At 36.2% G+C, this 20078-nt stretch overlaps 1 protein-coding gene across 4 annotated transcripts in view; it reads left to right on the top strand.

Moving 5' to 3' along the window:
- LOC109613669 (FERM domain-containing protein 3) overlaps positions 1-20078 on the top strand; it is a 554999-nt gene that overhangs the window by 484488 nt on the left and 50433 nt on the right. The window contains exon 6 of one of the 4 annotated variants that reach the window (XM_059130152.1): positions 10368-10623. The exons of the other annotated variants lie outside the window; for them this stretch is intronic. Coding sequence (XP_058986135.1) covers positions 10368-10418 — 51 coding nt within the window. The 3' untranslated portion in view covers positions 10419-10623. Of the gene's footprint in view, positions 1-10367; positions 10624-20078 lie in introns of those variants that run through there. 4 annotated transcript variants of the gene reach the window in all.

Below are 20078 nucleotides of genomic sequence, written 5' to 3' on the forward strand. Positions count from 1 at the left end.
CCAGCCGTTCTCAAGTTAAGTTTTTAAAGAAAAAAATATTGACCACACCTGCTTTTACGCCCACTATTTCGATTCATCTAAAATCATTATATTTGCCAAATAATGAAGATATCGGTCAGTCCTATACATATGAATAATTTTTTTAAATATTCGTTTTACCCCGGGTTAGGTTTTTATTCAAAGAAAAGGTAACCACGCCCAATTTTACGCCCATTTTTTCGATTAACCTAAAATCCTAATATTTGCCAAAATCATGAAGATATCTGTTCACAGTTAGTATATGACGTAATCTTGACTCTCCCTCCAACCTTAGGTAACTCTTTGTGGTCATATTAGCTGCCCACACACATATTTTGTAATTACAGTGGAAACGTTTTCATGAATGAAAATGTTGAGAACAGCCTATATAAAAATATTCGGACTATACAAAATAGTGGAGCAAATTGATAATTTAAAAAGAAAATAATTTGGGGGTAGAGGGGTTAGAGATTAAAAGTAATTGCCTTAAGTGAACAAAAACGAACATTATTAAAAACATAAAAATGAAGGAAACAGTTAAAAAACTAAAAATAAAAAGTACTTATATTAAAAAAAGAGAAACGTTATAAAATAATATTAAAAAAGAAATGAAACAGTTAAAAAAATGTTTAAAGTAAAACAAAACTTAAGTGCTAAGAAAAGGAAACAATAAATATTCGAGAAAACAAACAAATAACAGTGAACAATTAAAATATAAAAAAATCAAGAAAACAGATAACAATTTCAAAGAAAAAAAACTTAAAAAAAATATAAAGGAAAGAGAAACGTGAGGTGAAAAATTATATTATATTTAATAGACAATTAACAAACAAAAAGTTAGAAAGCAGTAAGTTCGGCCTGGCCGAACTTTAAATACCCTCCACCATTTGGAACGAATTTGAAAAGTTTCAAAAAATGAAATCCTTAAAAAAAAATCTGTTAAAAAAATTATATGGGGGTTTATACGACATGGACCTACATAAGCATTGTTTGTCATAAGCCATTACCATATTCAAATTCGAAACTTGACATAAACGGTGAAAATGTAGCTAAAATCATAAAAATATCGTACATAGGGAGGTACCGTTATGTCGGAGCTGTGCGAAAACTTGGACAATCATAGACAATTTTCTGTCATAGGCTGTAGAATCCATTACGAACTTCAAATACGACGGTGGGTATTGTACCTAAACTCGTCAAAATACCGAATATAGGGAGTTACTGATATATAGGGCCTATATGAAAACCTGGACCTGCGTATACAATTTTTGTCACAGACTGTAGTTTCCATTACGAAGTCTAAATACGTAATTTGAAACAATTCAGGTTAATAATGACGCTAAAATCATCAAAACACCGAATATTTGGAGGAAACGTTATATGAGGGCTATACAAAGACGAGGACATGCAACAGATTTGGGCATAATGCACTGTATTTTTAGTGCACTAATAATTTCACTATCACTGTTCATTTAGTGGTAGTGCAATTTTTTATTCCACTACCACTAAAGGGTTTGTGGTAGTGAAATATTAAATTGCACTACCCCTAACCATTTAGTGATATATAAAAAACATTGCACTACCACTAAATTTTAGTGGTAGTGAAATTTCAATAGCACTACCACAAAATTTGGTGGTATTTAAAAAGCATTGCACTAAATTAGTGGTATTTCATAAAAAAATAGCACAATTAGTGCTATTTAGAAAAGTGATCAAATTTTATGAATATGTACCAAATATTCTGGATTGTTGTTCCCTACTCACTTCAATAAACTTCACGATAGCCGGTGTAATACTTATATACATAGTGTTTTTTGGCTTCGCTAAAATTTAGTGGTAGGGCAATTTTGTTTGAAAAGTCACTAAACTTAATGGTAGTGCTATTAAAATTTCACTACCACTATTTTTTTTTTTTTAATATCACTAAATGGTTTGTGGTAATGCAATTTATTTCTCACTCCTACTAACCCTTTAGTGGCAGTGGAATTAAAAACTGCACTACCACTAATTATTTAATTCTTAGTGCAGTAAAAATTTAGTGCAATATGTCCAACCCTGACCTACACAGACAATTTTCTGTTTTATCCATTACGAACTTCAAATACCAAATTTGAAACAATTTCGATTAATAATGTCGCTCATATCATCAAAATACCGAATATAGTGAGGGGCAGTTATATGGGGGCTATACAAAGACGTGGACCTGCACAGACAATTTTCTGTCTTAGGCTGTAGTATCCATTTCCAATTTCAAATACCAAATTTTAAATAATTACGGTGAATAATGTCGCTAAAATCATCAAAATACCGAATATCGGGAGGTACCGTTACATAGGGGCTTTATGAACACGTGCACCTACATGGCCCATTTACGCCTACTGGAAAAATAAATATGTGTGCAACATTTTAGCCTTCTATCTCAATTCGTTCCAAAGATAGCGTAATTACAACAGACAGGCAAACGGACATATCTAAATCGACTTAGAAATTTACGCTGATCAAGAATATATATATTTTGTTGGGTCTGACATGAGTGTTTCGAGGTTACAAACGGAATAACAAGGTTAATATACCCTCCATAGTATGGTGGAGGGTATAATAAGAGGGAGGGAGAACAATATCGGAATCACTGAGAAGCAAAAATAAATAAACAATCAATAAGAAGAAAAGGAGATCAACATCGGAATCACTGAGAAATCTACAAATATCCAGCTATGTTCCAGATATTAGGATACCTTCACACAAGAGTTATAATGAAGCATGGGCCTATATTTATAATTATTTGAAGGAATTACCAACATTTGGATTTTGAAAGGGGCTATATCATTTGGGGGGGCTTTATCGCAATGTAGACCAACCTGATACATATTTTGTACAAATAATTCCTCATGTAACCCCTAGGACTGTATCAAATTTAAAACTTTATCGTAACTTTTGCCCCTCTTTTGGGATTTTTAATTACCAACCGAAAAAATTCCTAACCCCAAGATTGTCTGCGGCGCAGTGTAATTACCGACGATAGCGCATAGTGTCCGTATAACGTTACCCATGTTTTAATGTTACTTTTAAGGGTTCGGAAGAATTTTCCGAGTATATGAATCCTTTTCTTGCTATATTTTCAATTCACTCTGCTATTTTGTATAGTCCGCATATTACAGTGCCTCTTCATATTCGGTATTTTACTGATTGAAGTCCCAATGAATTTTACATTTTGAGTTCTCATTGGATGGATTATTTCCATATCTAATCAAAATTGAAAATTTGGGTATGGCATCCATATAACAGCATGTATAGGAAATATGCAAAATTTCTCGATTTATTCGGTTTTTTCAATAAGAATTTTTAATTCCAAGAGGAATTCTGAAACAATTCTACACAAAATATCATATCATAATAGAACAGTCAATTTTTTTAGTTCCGCGATTTTTCTCAAAATTGTCTTTCATGACAACGTTTCCACTGTAATTACAAATAACCAAAGAAAAATTTGAGTCAAATCGGTCCAGCCGTTCTCAACTGATTCAATTACCAACGAGTAACAATTGGTATATATATATATATATATATATATATATATATATATATATATATATATATATATATATATATATATATATATATGCACATATTTTTGTAAAATGTTCGTCATACCCCGAGTTAGGTTTTTAAAGAAAAAATATTGACCACACCTGCTTTTACGCCCACTATTTCGATTCATCTAAAATCATTATATTTGCCAAATAATGAAGATATCGGTCAGTCCTATACATATGAATAATTTTTTTAAATATTCCTTTTAGGTTTTTATTCAAAGAAAAAGTAACCACGCCCAATTTTACGCCCATTTTTTCGATTAACCTAAAATCCTAATATTTGCCGAAATCATGAAGATATCTGTTCCACAGTTAGTATATGACGTAATCTTGACTCTCCCTCCAACCTTAGGTAACTCTTTGTGGTCATATTAGCTGCCCACACACATATTTTGTAATTACAGTGGAAACGTTTTCATGAATGAAAATGTTGAGAAAAGCCTCTATAAAAATATGCGGACTATGCAAAATAGTGGAGCAAATTGATAATTTAGAAAGAAAAGGATTTATATCCTCGGAAAATTCTTCCGAAACCTTAAAAGTAACCTTAACTCACATGTAACGTTATACGGTGACTATGCGCTATAGTCTGTAATTACACTTGGAAAATTGTTTGGTTGGTAAATAAAAATCGGGTCAAACATTTTCAGGGTTCATTTTATATAGCTTAACCAAACACAAAGGGCCTCAAATAATTTACTCTATACTTCCCAAAAGTTACATTAGAGTTTTAAATTTAATACAGTCCTAGGGGTTTTATGAAGAATCAGTTGTACAAAATATGTATCATGTCGGTCTAAATTGATGTAGTCCCTCAAATTGTGTAGCCCCTTTCAAATTCCTCAAATGTTGGTAATTTGAGATTTTTGGACGAACAACACATTCTTTCAAATAATAATAAAAATAGGACCATGCTTTGGTATAACCCTTATATGAAGGTATCCGCTGATTTCAGCTATTTCCAGCGTCTTGGTCTTATTTTTCAATTTATTTTACCCTTATTTGGCATCTTAGCTTCTAAGTGGGTAGAAAAACCTCTTCGCGGAAATTTTTTTGATTATATTTTCGAATCGATTTGGCTTAAAATGTGTGTTTAGTCTAATTTGGAGGTTGAGGGGTTGAGGGGTTAGAGGTTAAAAGTAATAGCCTTAAGCGAACAAAAACGAACATTATTAAAAACATAAAAATGAAGGAAACAGTTAAAAAACTAAAAATTAAAAGTACTTATGTTATAAAAAGAGAAACGTTATAAAATAATATTAAGAAATAAATGAAACAGTTAAATAAATGTTTAAAGTAAAACAAAACTTAAGTGCTAAGAAAAGGAAACAAAAAATATTCGAGAAAACAAACAAATAACAGTGAACAATAAAAATATAAAAAAAAATCAAGAAAACAGATAACAATTTCAAAGAAAAAAACTTAAAAAAATATAAAGGAAAGAGAAACGTGAGGTGAGAATTTATATATATAACCGTTAGTGATAAACTATAACATAAAGAAAGAAAAGAAGAAAAAAATAAACAATTAACAAAAAAAAGTTAGAAAGCAATAAGTTCGGCCTGGCCGAACTTTAAATACCCTCCACCATTTGGAACGAATTTGGAAAGTTTCAAAAAATAAAATCCTTAAAAATATCTGTTAAAATTTAAAAATTATATGGGGGTCTATACGACATGGACCTACATAAGCATTGTTTGTCATAAGCCATTACCATATTCAAATTCGAAACTTGACATAAACGGTGAAAATGTAGCTAAAATCATAAAAATATCGTATATAGATTGGTACCGTTATGTCGGAGCTGTGCGAAAACCTGGACCAGCATAGACAATTTTCTGTCATAGGCTGTAGCATCCACTACGAACTTCAAATACAACGTCTCAAACAATTTCGGTGGGTATTGTACCTAAACTCTTAAAAATACCGTATATAGGGAGGTACTGATATATAGGGCCTATACGAAAACCTGGACCTGCGTATACAATTTTTGGCACAGACTGTAGTTCCCATTACGAACTCTAAATACGAATATTTGGAGGAAACGTTATATGAGGGCTATACGAAGACATGGACCTGCACCAGAGTTGGGCATAATGCACTGTATTTTTAGTGCACTAATAATTTAATTTCACTATCACTGTTCATTTAGTGGTAGTGCAATTTTTTATTCCACAACCAGTAAAGGGTTAGTGGTAGTGAAATATTAAATTGCACTACCACTAACCATTTAGTGATATTTAAAAAAAATTGCACTACCATTAAATTTTAGTGGTAGTGAAATTTCAATAGCACTACCACTAAATTTGGTGGTATTTTAAAAGCATTGCACTAAATTAGTGGTATTTCATAAAAAAAAATAGCACTAAATTAGTGCTATTTACAAAAGTGATCAAATTTTATGAATATGTACCAAATATTCTGGATTGTTGTTCCCTATTCACTTCAATAAACTTCACGATAGCTGGTGTAATACTTATATAGATAGTATTTTTTTTTTTTTTGGCTTCGCTAAAATTTAGTGGTAGGGCAATTTTGTTTGAAAAATCACTAAACTTAGTGGTAGTGCTATTAAAATTTCACTACCACTATTTTTTTTTTAAATATCACTAAAGGGTGAGTGGTAGTGCAATTTATTTCTCACTCCTACTAACCCTTTAGTGGTAGTGGAATTAAAAATTACACTACCAGTAATTAGTTAATTCGTAGTGCAGTAAAAATTTAGTGCAATATGTCCAACCCTGACCTACACAGACAATTTTCTGGTTTAGGCTGTAGTATCCATTACGAACTTCAAATACCAAATTTGAAACAATATAGTGAGGGGCAGTTATATGGGGGCTATACAAAGACGTGGACCTGCACAGACAATTTTCTGTCTTGGGCTGTAGTATCCATTTCCAATTTCAAATACCAAATCTTAAATAATTACGGTGAATAATGTCGCTAAAATCATCAAAATACCGAATATCGGGAGGTACCGTTATATGGGGGCTATATGAACACGTGCACCTACATGACCCATTTACGCCTACTGGAAAAAAAAACATGTGTGCAACATTTTAGCCTTCTATCTCAATTCGTTCCAAAGATAGCGTAATTACAACAGACAGGCAAACGGACATATCTAAATCGACTTAGAAATTTACGCTGATCAAGAATATATATATTTTGTTGGGTCTGATATGAGTATTTCGAGGTTACAAACGGAATAACAAGGTTAATATACCCTCCATAGTATGGTGGAGGGTATAATAAGAGGGAGGGAGAACAATATCGGAATCACTGAGAAGCAAAAATAAATAAACAATCAATAAGAAGAAAAGGAGATCAACATCGGAATCACTGAGAAATCTACAAATGTCCAGCTATGTTCCAGATATTAGCGTAAGATCATAATAATAAGTTATTAATTATTTTCTTAAATTTAAATAGAGAAAATTAAGATTGTATCAATCAACGATCAATCAACTTACTTACAGACTAAATAAAACACTGACAATGACCCAACCAACGGTACAAACAACATTACAAATGGAACTGATATCGCTAATGATAAAAGAGGCTTTGCAGATATCGCCTGATCATCTGACTGACGAGGTGGCTGATAACCTCATAGGGACAGTCACTGCAAGGTTAGAAGAATTAGACAAGGTTCCCGACATAGTTAGGTCTTTAACTCTTGGCGAAAGTCCGTAGAAAGAGTCTTGAGCCTCTATGATTCGGTAAAAGGAACTGGAAGATACTACGCAATTCTTCACACAATTCGCAGTAAAATCGTAGGTGATGCAGATACCGCCTTAGAGTCGTATCGACACCACTAGATTGGTCACGCATTAAAAAAGTGTATTTCAGTGCATTATTCGGAAAAAGGGACATTGGAACGCCAGAATACCAGATAGCATAATTTTATCAAGCTGTTTACCGACACCTTTCTCTATTACTTGACAAAGTCTCTTCCCTAGATCTGGAGAAAGTAGCCTTCACGCCATGACAAACACTTGCAGGGAAAAAGCATTAGATACGTTTGTAAGGGCTTTGAATGGAAATTTGCCAAAATTATTAAGCGTACGCGAACCAACATCCTTGCCACAAGCATTACATATTTGTCTAAAGTTGGACAATATGACATTTAGGAGAAATTATGCCCATGGACAATCTATCAGAAATAATGTACAAAAGGATAAAATCGTTACGGCAACTTTTAAAAATGAAAGAGTATTTTATCCCGAATATGCCTATGTTGGTGGAACACCGTCCTTGAGACCACCTCTTCCACCTAGACGTAATATCATCCCAAACTTTAACTGTAACCAAAACAATCATTCGAATTTTAATCCGACTTATTGTCGCAATCAAAATTTAAACTACAACTCAAATTTTCACTCTAACGTTAATCCAAATTTCAATAGTAACATTAGTTTCAATCACAACCGTAACTTTCCCGAAAACTTTAGAAGGAATTCAGCTTTCCCAAATAGTCTTCAAAATCGACGACCAGAGCCCATGGATATAAATAATTCAATCCAAACGGTAGGAGATGCTTTGTTTATATCGATGATATTACTATTTTTAGCAAAGACGAAGATTCACATTTTAATGATCTAGAAGCCATTTTTGGCACACTTAATAGCGCAAATATGAAAGTACAACTCGATAAATGCGAGATTTTTCAAAAAAAGAAGTGGAATTTCTCGGATTTATTGTTTCACATAACGGTATAAAAGCTAACCCAAAGAAAGTTCAGGCTATAGTGGACTTCCCTTATCCTAACTTCGGAACTTCGACCTTTTTTGGTCTTTCGGGATACTACCGAAGATTCATAAAAGGATATGCAAACATCGCATCGTATCATTTTTTGAATAATTTTCAATATGCTGTTTTGTGCAGCTTGCAATATTCTGCAATTTACAGCATTCCCCCATGCTGTTGTACCATGTCGCAAGTATGATTCAGCAAGCGAAAAGTAAGCTTGCCTTACGGCATTTTATGGTGCACAATTACTTAGATGATATATAGCATACGATGATTTTCGCAACTTATTCCGAACATTGTCAATGTGTAGTTTCCACTTGAAAAGACTATCTAGGATATTAGCGAGATATTTATACTTATCAACGACTTCGATTTTGGTTGTGCAGGATTCCACAAAATCGTTCATACTTAGATTTTTGTGTAGACAGTCGTAATTATGGAAGATTATGATATTTCCATTTTGGGAATATGTTTTGGCCAAAGGTGCATAAGTTTTGTCTTATTGCCATTAAAAACTAATCCACTGACACCACTTAGTAACCAGATTCATTTATTTTTGCATTCTTTATGAGGCTCTTTGGATGCATTTGTCTGCCATTATTATCGCAGTGTCATCGGCATATGTAAAAGTTATACTATATTAGAGATATTTCACCATATCGTTGGCAAAAATGATGGCATGGGTCCAAGTTTCAATCCTTGTGGTACTCCATACGCTGAACAATATTCACTGCTGTCATGATCATTTACTTTTACCCTGAAGCTGCGGCAATATAGATAATTCTCAAACCATTTCAGGCTGTGTCTTCGTATTCCATTTTTTTCCAAAATATTTAATAATTTTGCATGTGACAATGTGTCAAATGCTTTGCTAAAATCAATAAACATTGCTAGACATTGCTTTTGTTCGCTTAGATTCTGGTTTATTACATAGGTTAAATGTCCCAGGAGCTGCTTAATGTTTTTTCCCTATTCGATGAACTTGTTTAGCCTTCTTGAAATGATCTCTTCTAAAACCTTCTCTATTATTGGCAGTATTGATATGGTTCTGTAATTTTCATATACCGATTTTGTGCCACTCTTATAAATGGGTTGGATTATTGAAATTTTCATTAACTGTGGTATGATATTTTCTTTTATACTCCTATTCATAAGTTCTGTTAAAAAGGGTGTCGTAAAATCAACGTTTGTTTCAATATCAGATGCCCTTATACCATCAATACCAGGACTTTTTCGAGGGTTCAGACCTTTTATTATGTTTTTTATTTCCTCTCATTTGTTTCCTCAAGATACGTTGTATTTGATAGACTGGATTGTATGCATGGCAGGATTTTATTTTCACTTACATGAATGGTATTCTCAACGTTTGTTTGGAATTGTTGCGCGAAGTTTTCAGTGATATCTGTTATGTTTTGATTTAGGAAGTTCTTTTTAATAGTTACATCTATGCTTGGGGGTTTTTCCCCAATGATTTGATTTATGGTCTGCCATGTCTGGCGTATGTTGCCACTACTTTTGGCGAATTCTCTGTAAAAGTAAGCATTTTTGGCAAAGTTATGTACAAGTTATCTCTAATGTTGCAGCATCTTATCAATACATCTGTTTGCCAGGGAAGTCTATTCCTGTTTCTCGTTCGTGTTTTCTTTGGCTCAGAGCATTTTTCGTAAATTTCGCAAAAGACATTGTATATATTGTTGAAAAGTTGGTTGGTATCGCTTTCCATTTCTATAAAATGTTTCCAATCAGTATTTTTTATAAGACAATTTACCTTGTTGTTGTTAATTTTGAACTTTAATGTATCCTCGGGTTTTCTTGGTATAATTTCTGTTTAAATGCATCCAAATATTGTATAATGATCCGATATTGTTGTGGCAATTATTCCGGTTACGAGGAGATGGGGGATTGATATCTAGAACAAATGGGCAATGAAAGGAAACAAGCTATTGACAACTTAAAAAATGACCTTATATCCCAGGAAGTAATTTCCATTTTCCATTCCAGAAAGATTTCCATTTGACGACAGATCCAATGTTGCTATTGGAGTTGTATTAACCCAGGGTGAAAGACCTATTTCCTTCATTTCAAGAACATTAATGACAGCAGAAGAGAGTTGTGCGGCTAACGAAAAAGAGATGATAGCTATAATCTGGGCTTTAACCTATTTAAGAAACTATCTATATGGATCAGCTAAAGTCATCATTTACACCGACCATCACACGCGAAAATGAAAAGATGGAAAGCAATACTGGAGGAATACAATTATGAAATGCAATATAAAACAGGTAAAAGTAATGTTGTGGCTGATGGAATGAAAATTAACTCTTTAGCGGGAACAGTGCATAGTAGCGACAGTTCATCAGAAAAACTTATTCCTAGTGTAAAAGTGCCGATAAATGCATTTGAAAATCAACACCCCGGATTACAATTTTCAAATAATTTTTCCAGGCTATCATAGACATTCAATATCGGAACCAGAATATGATACTGAAAGACTTATTTCAATTTTAAAGAGATACCTTAACCCACCGGTCACAAATTGCATTAAAACTCCAGAGTTTATTATGGGAAAAATTCAAGAAATTTATCCACATCATTTTGTAAATTTTAAAATTCGTCTTACGCAAAACTTTGTCGAAGATATTTTGTCGGAATCTGATCAAGAAACGATTATCATAGAAACTCATAATCATGCGCATAGAAATGCTGTAGAAAATAAGATGCAAATGTTGGAAAAAACATATTTACCCAGTTTGTTCTCTAAAATTAATAGAATATTAAAAATGTGCCCAACATGCAAGAGAAATAAATACGACAGCCATCCAAGTCAACCAAGACTGAATGCCACACCAATACCAAACTAACCAGGTTATTTATATTAATATTTTCTCAACAGATAGGTAATTAATTTTGAAGGCCATAGATAAGTTCTCGAAATACGCAGAAATCAAGATTCTCCAAGGAAAATCAATAGAGGATATTAGGAGACCTTTGAGAGATATTCTGTTTTTCTATGGAGTCCCCAAAAGGGTTGTCATGGACAACCAAATATCATTGAATTCTGCAACCATACTTTTTATGATGAAAGATGAATTGGGAATAGAGGTGTTTACAACACCACCATACAAAAGTGAAGCCAATGGCCAAATCGAAAGATTTCACTCAACATTGGCCGACATTTTGAGATGTCTCAAGGAGGAAGGTACTTGTAGGAATTTTGAGGAGCTTTTGGAACGATCCGTAAACGATTATAACCACTCAATACATTCTACAATCGGTAAGAAGCCAGTAGATATTCGTTCATAAGAAACATATGAAGAACTAAACGTTAATATATTTACTTACAGATTATTTCTGCTGCTTGGTTACTCTGTAGGAGAGTTCCAGATAATGGATTACTCTAACTCTAGACTTGTAGTGATCAATGCGGGATCCGTGAAAATTCAGAACGGCGTGTTCAAACTTGTCCATACAATTGACTTGAGGCAGTATGAAAATTTGATATAAACAGTAGAAAATGGAATTGACATACGCGACAGCAACAATAGCTAATTATTAGCTTACTTATCCTATTCCATACCCCAATAAAATCCTGTCTATCCAGACTTAAATCCAAGACAATGACAAAAAGGTCACTGGACTTTACCGGTAGCGCCTGGAAATGGACCGGACCACCATGATTTTGAAATAATAAAAGATAACATAAATAACTTCCTAGTTAACAATAATAACCAAATTGTAATTAACCAATAACAATAGATAAAGTAATCAAATTTCAAAGACTACCAATAATATATCTAAATTATTAGAAAATAAGGACATGGAAGAAAAATTGTTAGATTTTAAGTATGTGCTGGAAATTATTAAAAAAGAACTGTCTAATATGGAATATGATATTCAATCAAGCATTGTAAATTCATTCATTTTTATACCCTCCACCTTGGAAAGGAGGGTATATTAACTTTGTCATTTCGTTTGTAACATCCTTAAATATTCGTCTTAGACCCCATAAAGTATATATATTCATAATCAGCATAAAATTCTAAGTCGATTTAACGGTGTCCGTCTGTCTGTTGAAATCACGATGCAGCCCACATTATTTGACGTAGAGCGTCAAAATTTAGCAGAGCTATTTGTGTCTAGGATGGTTAGTATTGAAAATGAGATATATCGGTCCACCTTCTAGTATAGTCCCCATATAACGGTACCTCCCGATATTCGGTATTTTGATGATTTATGCCACATTTTTTCAAGGATTTGTCTGGAAATTGGTATTTGTAGGTCATAACGGGTCCCTGAGCGTGTGGCAAAACATTGCATGTATAGGTCCACGTTGTGGTATAGCCCCCATTTAAAGGTACCTCCCGATATTCGGTATTTTAGTTTTTTTTTGCCACATTTTTTCACGGATTTGTCTAAAAATTGGTATTTGTGGGTCATAATGGGTTCCAGCTCCGGTGGCGAAACATTCCATGTAAGGGTCCATGTTTTGGTATAGCCCCCATATAACGGTACCTCCCGATATTTGGTGCTTTGATGATTTTTCCAACCTTTTTTCACGGATTTGTCTGAAAATTGGTATTTGTTGTTCATAATGGGTCCTAGTTCGTATAGCGAAACATTGTAATTATAGGTCCACGTTTTGGTATAGCCCCTATATAACGGTACCTCCCGATATTTGGTAATTTGATGATTTTTGCACACATTGGTATTTGTTGGTAATAATGGGTTCCAGCTTCGGTGGCGAAACATTGCATGCATGGGTCCATGATTTGATATAGCCCCCATATAACGGTACATCCCGATATTCGGTATTTTGATGGTTTTTGCAACATTTTTTCACTGATTTGTCTAAAAATTGGTATTTGTGGGCCCTAATGGGTCTTAGTTTGTGTAGCGAAACATTGTAATTATAGGTCCACGTTTTGGTGTAGCCCCCATATAACGGTACCTCCCGATATTCGGCATTTTAATGGTTTATGCCACATTTCTTCTAATGTTTTTCTTACCCTAAGGTGGAGGGTATTAAAAGTTTGGCCCGGCCGAACTTAATGTTTTTTTACTTGTTTTCTAATACAGAGGTTAACACTTTAAGAGATATTTTTTATAATGATAACATACCATTTCCTAATATGGATGAGTTATTAAATTTTTCAAAAGTTAAAGTCGCTTCAAATAATAATGAAATAATTTATATTGTTAATGTTCAAAAGAACATAATTTTTACACATAATATTTTTAGTCTTTGTTATTTAATTGTCTTGTTCTACGTCAGCATATAACTGACCTAATATAATTTTGGTTTCAGTGTTTATTTTAAGCAAGTCAATAACCCAAATAAAGAAACAACTCGAATGGTTTCAAAATGTATAAATACCAAGCGAAAATAAAGATTATTGGTAGATTACAAGAAATTGTAAAAATACCAAGGTTACACAATTCAAGTGTTGTGTATATCTACTTTTATTTATATTAATAAACATTTTTTGTTGATCCCGACGTGATCCTGACAAGAATTACTCAATTCACTCATAAATTTTGAACTTCCCCCACCAGTGGTAAGGAATTTGAAATATTTATTTGTGATAGGAGCTAGTTACGTACAACTAGTAGCACCATCCAAGAGACAGAAACATCTGGAGAAGAAGCCAGTTCCTAATTGAAGTTCCGAATTGAGGAAGGTGATTGCGAACGTGAAAAAGGCTGGAAAGAAGGACAGCGGGAAGAGATCGATCGTATCTCTGGGAAGAGATCGATCGCAATGAAAACAAAATTCGTGCAGATCCAGAGTCACATCTCCATATCACCAATAACGAATACCAAGTCATTGGTGAAGAGTACAGAGCTGCAATCGACAACATCGAGGTAGACATCAAAAGGGGCAAAGAACAAATGCCTCAGAAACCGCTTCTCGCAACAAGGGAGGGGTTCAAAAACAAACTAGCCAGTTTACTGCAACCAGCAATGTGGCTGCATTAGTGAGACGTCAGAGGGCTCTTATGCAGTCCACTCAAACTTTAATAAGGGTCAGTTCAGGCCAAGCTGCACCATGTCAGACAGTGGCTGCAATTGAAAAACTGTGGACACACGTGGAAGATATGCACTTCAAAATGTTCGAGGACTTTGACGACCCAACGTTGGTGGGGTACGATGCGTCAGCATACGTTCTCTTAGAGGAAGAGACGTTAAGGTTCAAAGAAAAAATATTGACGCTAACACAGGTCGATTATTCGTCGTCTCAGCAGAGATCAGGCGGGAACTTGGCAAATCAAGTTAATCTGCCAAAAATTACAATCCCTCAATTTAACCCATTTCTGTCTTTCTTGCAGTGTATTTAAGTATTTCGTGGACCAACGTTTCCAGAACTTATGCCTAATTTGCGATACTATCTTCCATCTGCTTGTCAATGATGTTGACGATTGGATCACTGATGGGTCAATCTATGCCGTTAACGGCTCTCCCACAAGAAAATGACCAGGTGTTAATGCAGCTAGATAATTTGGATCGTCGGAAATAGGAGTTAACGGTCTGGAATTCAGGATTGCCTCTATTTCAATAACAATTGTTTCCAACTTTTCGTGGGTTAATGATGCACTACTAGTGGTGCGAAGCAACAGTTGCTTCGCTGACTTCACTGCGGCTTCCCATAAGCCACCAAAAGGTGGTACTCTTGGGGGAATAACCTGAAAATCAATCCCTTCTCTTGAGCACGTCTGCGCTATTATCTTTTTCTTTCCTCTCCAAATACAGCCTCATTAAATTCATCGAGCTGATTTTTGGCTCCTGCAAAGTTCGTTGCGTTGTCTAAATATAAGGTTTAACATTTCCCTCGCCGAGAGATAAATGCTCCAATGGATGCTTCCGTTGTTAGGTCTGTAACTACTTCCAAATGTACAGCTTTTGTTGCGAAACAGACAAAGACAGCGATGTAAACCTTGTGTGGTCTCTTGTCTCGTATTTTATAGTGGACCCATAGTGGTCCGCAATAGTCAACACCGGAGACAATAAAAGGCCTTACAGGTGTGACCCTGCTCGGTGGGAGATTTCCCATGATTTGGTTGTATAACTTTGGCTTCGCCCGGGTGCACCTTACGCAATTTTGCACAATGTTGCGAGCCATAGCCTTCCCCTTAATTATCCAATATTTTTGCCTTAACGTTGCCAGCAATAGTTGTGAGCCACAGTGGCTATTATCTAAATGGATCATGTTTAGAATGAGTTTCACAATTGGATCGTTGTATGGTAACAACATCGGGTGTTTTGTGTCGTATGCTACGGTTGCCTCTTCCAACCTTCCACCGAATCTAAGTATTCCTCTGTCATCAAGAAACGGAGTCAAACTATGTATGGTGCTTGATTTGTCCAATGCTACATGTTTCTTCAACTGCTGAATTTCTTTCGCAAAATCCGCCACCTGTATGGTCTTGACTATTAGTTGCATCGCCTGATTTAACTCATAGGTGTCAGTACATCTGTCGAACTTCAATGCTTGTGTCCCTTTATGCTTTCGGCAAATCGCAGGGCATAACCGACAGAAAATGATGCCTTGTGGTCTAAATGAAGCCTTGTGGTTGATTCCATAGATTATACCCTGTAACCCAGTCTGTGACGCAATTGCTGACACTGTAGATTTTGTCTTGAATTCAAGATTAGACTGATTTTCTTTATTCTTTAAGAAGGGTTTGGGCCAGAGAGATTCATTGTCATGTAGGTACGTGGGTCCATAAAACCACATCAGACATCCCGACAGACGATCTGGTTTCATATCTCTGGATAATAAATCGGCAGGATTATCCTTTGTCCCCACATGTCGCCATTGAGTGCTTAGCGATATGCCTTGTATGTTTTTTACCTTGTTGGCAACGGGCGTCTTAAGTGCTGATGGTTCCGAATTGATCCAGTACAATGTAATCTCTGAATCCGATCAATAAATAGTCCGTAGATCTTCGTAACCCAATTCGGCTTTTACTTTAGCAGTAAGTTTTGCCCCCAATTCAGCGGCACAAAGACCTAACCGTAGCAAAGTGATCTCCTTTATTGGTGCTATTTTTAATTTCGAACAAAGGAGTGTCTATATGCCTGTCGTCTGGCTTGTCAAAATTTAGATCTACTTATCTATCTTCTGGAGGAACTCCATGCAGCAGTTTCAAGTGGTTAGCACACCGTTTTCGTAGTCTAAATCCAGCTTTCTGTAGTGACATATGAACCTGTTTCTGCATCTCAATTGCCGTTGTTAAACTGTCAGACCCGCACATGCAATCGTCAACATAGAAACTCTTTTGAAGTACCAGCGTCCATAATGGATATTTTTGCATGTTTGTATCTGCTAGCTTTTTAGACATCTTGTAGCAAGATATGGGGCACACGTCGTACCATATGTTAACGTATTTAACATGTAGTGTTCGAGTTCCTTGTCTGGAGTGTTTCTCCATAGGATTAGCTGATATTTGTCGACTAGCACATGTCTATACATCTTCTCAATGTCTGTTGTAAAGACAAATCTCGGTACTCTAAATCGCAACAGTATTCCAAACAGATCTCCTTGAAGCCTGGGACCTGAATGCAAAATATCATTGAGTGACCATCCAGATAATGACTTGCAAGACGCATCGAACACAATCCACAGCTTTGTAGTGCTGCTATTTGGGCGTAGGAACCAATGATGCGGGATATAGTAATGATTACCACGCACATCTCTTGATTTTACTTTCGTCATATGTCCCAGATCTTCATACTCATTCATAAATTTAGCATACTGCTCGTGAAGACTTGCATCCTTAGATAAGCGACGCTCCAACGCAGAGAATCTTGATGCTGCAATATTCAAAGATTCGGAAATCTTCTCAGGGCAGTCTGCAAACGGTAATCGCACCACAAACCGACTATTCTCATTCACTGTTGTATTTTGGTTGAAGTGGTTTTCACACTGTTCTTCTGCTATTGTTAACTTCTGATCTTAACATCGTCTTGTTTCCAGAACTTCTTTAATAAATCTTCTAGAGCACGTTCATCTTCTCCGAAAACGGCGCATGTCACAGTTTCCGCTTCAGCCTGAACTCTTCCACTAGCAATCCACCCTAGTTTTAAGTTCTTCAATATAGGAAGCTCCTTGGACATTCGAAGTTCTTGTGAGAGAATCAGGTTGAAGTGCAACTCTGCTCCAAATAGTACGTCAATCCTGGCCATTTAATTAAAATAGGGATCTGCTAGCTTTATGTTTTCTGGAATAGGCCATGATGTGATATCGATGTCAGTGCTTGGTTGAGGTGGCACTATATTTGGTAACACGAAAGCTTCTAGGCGAGTTCTGAATTTGATGTTCAGTGACTGAAGCTCCACGTTGACCCTGTGGTTTGCGGTTCTCGATCTTCCGCCAACACCTTCGATACAGAGCGATGCTTGAATGGGTTCGATACCCAATTTCTGCACTAGTCACTCTGACACCAGCTTAATCTCTGAACTGGAATCCGGAATCGCCTTAAACTCATAGCTTCTTCCATTATTTGCTTTGATCGCAACCCGTGCGGTTGCGAGGAGTACGTATGATTGGGATCTATTCGCCGATGCTACTGTTGGTGGCTGCTGAACTGAAAAATCTGCTGATTTGTTCTCTACTTGTGCCTCGTTGAAAATGCAAACGTGTATTGTGGTTTTGTTGACACTTCCTGCACTTCCCACGTGTGCACGTTTTTGCCTGATGGTAATCATTGAAGCAATTTAGTCACATCTTGTGTCTAACAACCCATTTCTGTCTTTCGGGTACTGTCATTGCCAATAACTGTTTGCATTAATATAGAGGGTGGTCATCTTTACACATGTGACATCTACGGATCGTGGTGGAAGCAGTCGTTGCTGACGGTTTGCTTTTCTGCATCCCATTGACAGTTTCTAATGATTCAAAGCGACTCCTCAAACATTTCATGAAATGCTGCATCGTTTGGAGCTCTTTGGAATCCACAATCAACTGCTCATACAACACATGAGTAGTCTTGTCCATCCTCTTTGTTAGGATGTGGATTAGGAGTGGATACCATTATTTTAGCTTTATTCCAAGACCCTCCAATGCCAATAACGATTCATGAAGACTATCCTTCACTGATCTGCTATCGCCAGACATATAGGGCAGGTTTAGCATTCTCTCAAGTATAGTTGACACTTGAGCTCTCTTGTTGTTGTACCTGTCTTGGAGTATCTTCCAGGCAATGTCGTAATTCGCCTCGGTCAAGTCGAGGTGCCTTATGAGTATCTCGGCTTCCCCAGTTATATTGGCCTTGAGATACCATATTTTTTGGACTTGTGGCAAGGCTTGCTCGTTGATTATTTTCCCAAAAATGTCAGCAAACGTCTGCCACTTCGAATAATACCCATTACATTGAGGGATGGTAATTTTTGGCAGATTAACTTGATTTGCCAAGTTCCCGCCTGATCTCTGCTGAGACGACGAATGATCGACCTGTGTTAGCGTCGATATTTTTTCTTTGAACCTTAACGTCTCTTCCTCTAAGAGAACGTATGCTTACGCATCGTACCCCACCAACGTTGGGTCGTCAAAGTCCTCGAACATTTTGAAGTGGATATTTTTTACGTGTGTCCACAGTTTTTCAATTGCAACCAATGTCTGACAGGGTGCAGCGTGGCCTGAACTGCCCCTTAATAAAGTTTGAATGGACTGCATAAGAGCCCTCTGACGTCTCACTAATGCAGCCACATTGCTGGTTGCAATAAACTGGCTAGTTTGTTTTTGAACCCCCTCCCTTGTTGCCGGAAGCGGTTTCTGAGGCATTTGTTCTTTGCCCCTTTTGATGTCTGCCTCGATGTTGTCGATTGCAGCCCTGTACCCTTCACCAATGACTTGGTATTCGTTATTGGTGATATGGAGATGTGACTCTGCCGCAGGATCTGCACGAATTTTGTTTTCATTGCGATCGATCTCTTCCCGATCATGTTGACCCATCAGCGAACCAATCGTCAACGTCATTGAAAACCAGATGGAAGGTAGTATCGCAAATTAATCATGAGTTCTGGAAACGTTGGTCCACGGAATACTGTGCAAGAAAGAAGGAAATGGAAATCTCCAAACGTTGAACCTATTCAATTGGTCATTATTAAGGTAGATAACATGCCTGTAATGCAGTGGCCGCTAGGCAGAAGAACCCGAACATATAAGGGCAACGATGGACCTGTTCGTGTAGTTAACGTAAAGACACAAAACGGCGAAATTAAAAGAGTCATAACCAAATTAGCTCCTTTATGGGAAAAGAAACCTCCTCCGCCTATAGAGACCAAGAATAGGCGTGAAGGGCCATCTCCAAAGTGATTGAAAACGTCAAGCAGCATGCTAGTATCGCTGATGCTTGTGGCTTTACTATTTTTACCTCTATGCTTGTGTCATTCGTTCAACATACACAAGTCTGAGACTTAAGCCACTAGATTCCATAATCTCAAGCAGTAGGCTTGTCTTGCTCAACACAACATTAAACAGCACCTATGAAACACATGCTCCTGAGCTCGTCACCTTACACCAACTGCTAAAAAACCATTGAAATCGGACGCCTTCCACAGCTAATGGAATCGACGACCATTCACCATCATACCATCAGCTATCTAGCTCTTTGCATTGGAATTGGAGTAGCCATATACGTCACTGTCAAGTTTCATCACCACAGAACTTCCAACAACAACGTCAACCCAACACCTATTTCCCGGCAGTCAGTC

This window comes from Musca domestica, unplaced genomic scaffold (assembly GCF_030504385.1).
Source record: "Musca domestica strain aabys unplaced genomic scaffold, Musca_domestica.polishedcontigs.V.1.1 11, whole genome shotgun sequence".
In the NCBI taxonomy this organism is placed as follows: Eukaryota; Metazoa; Arthropoda; class Insecta; order Diptera; family Muscidae; genus Musca; species Musca domestica.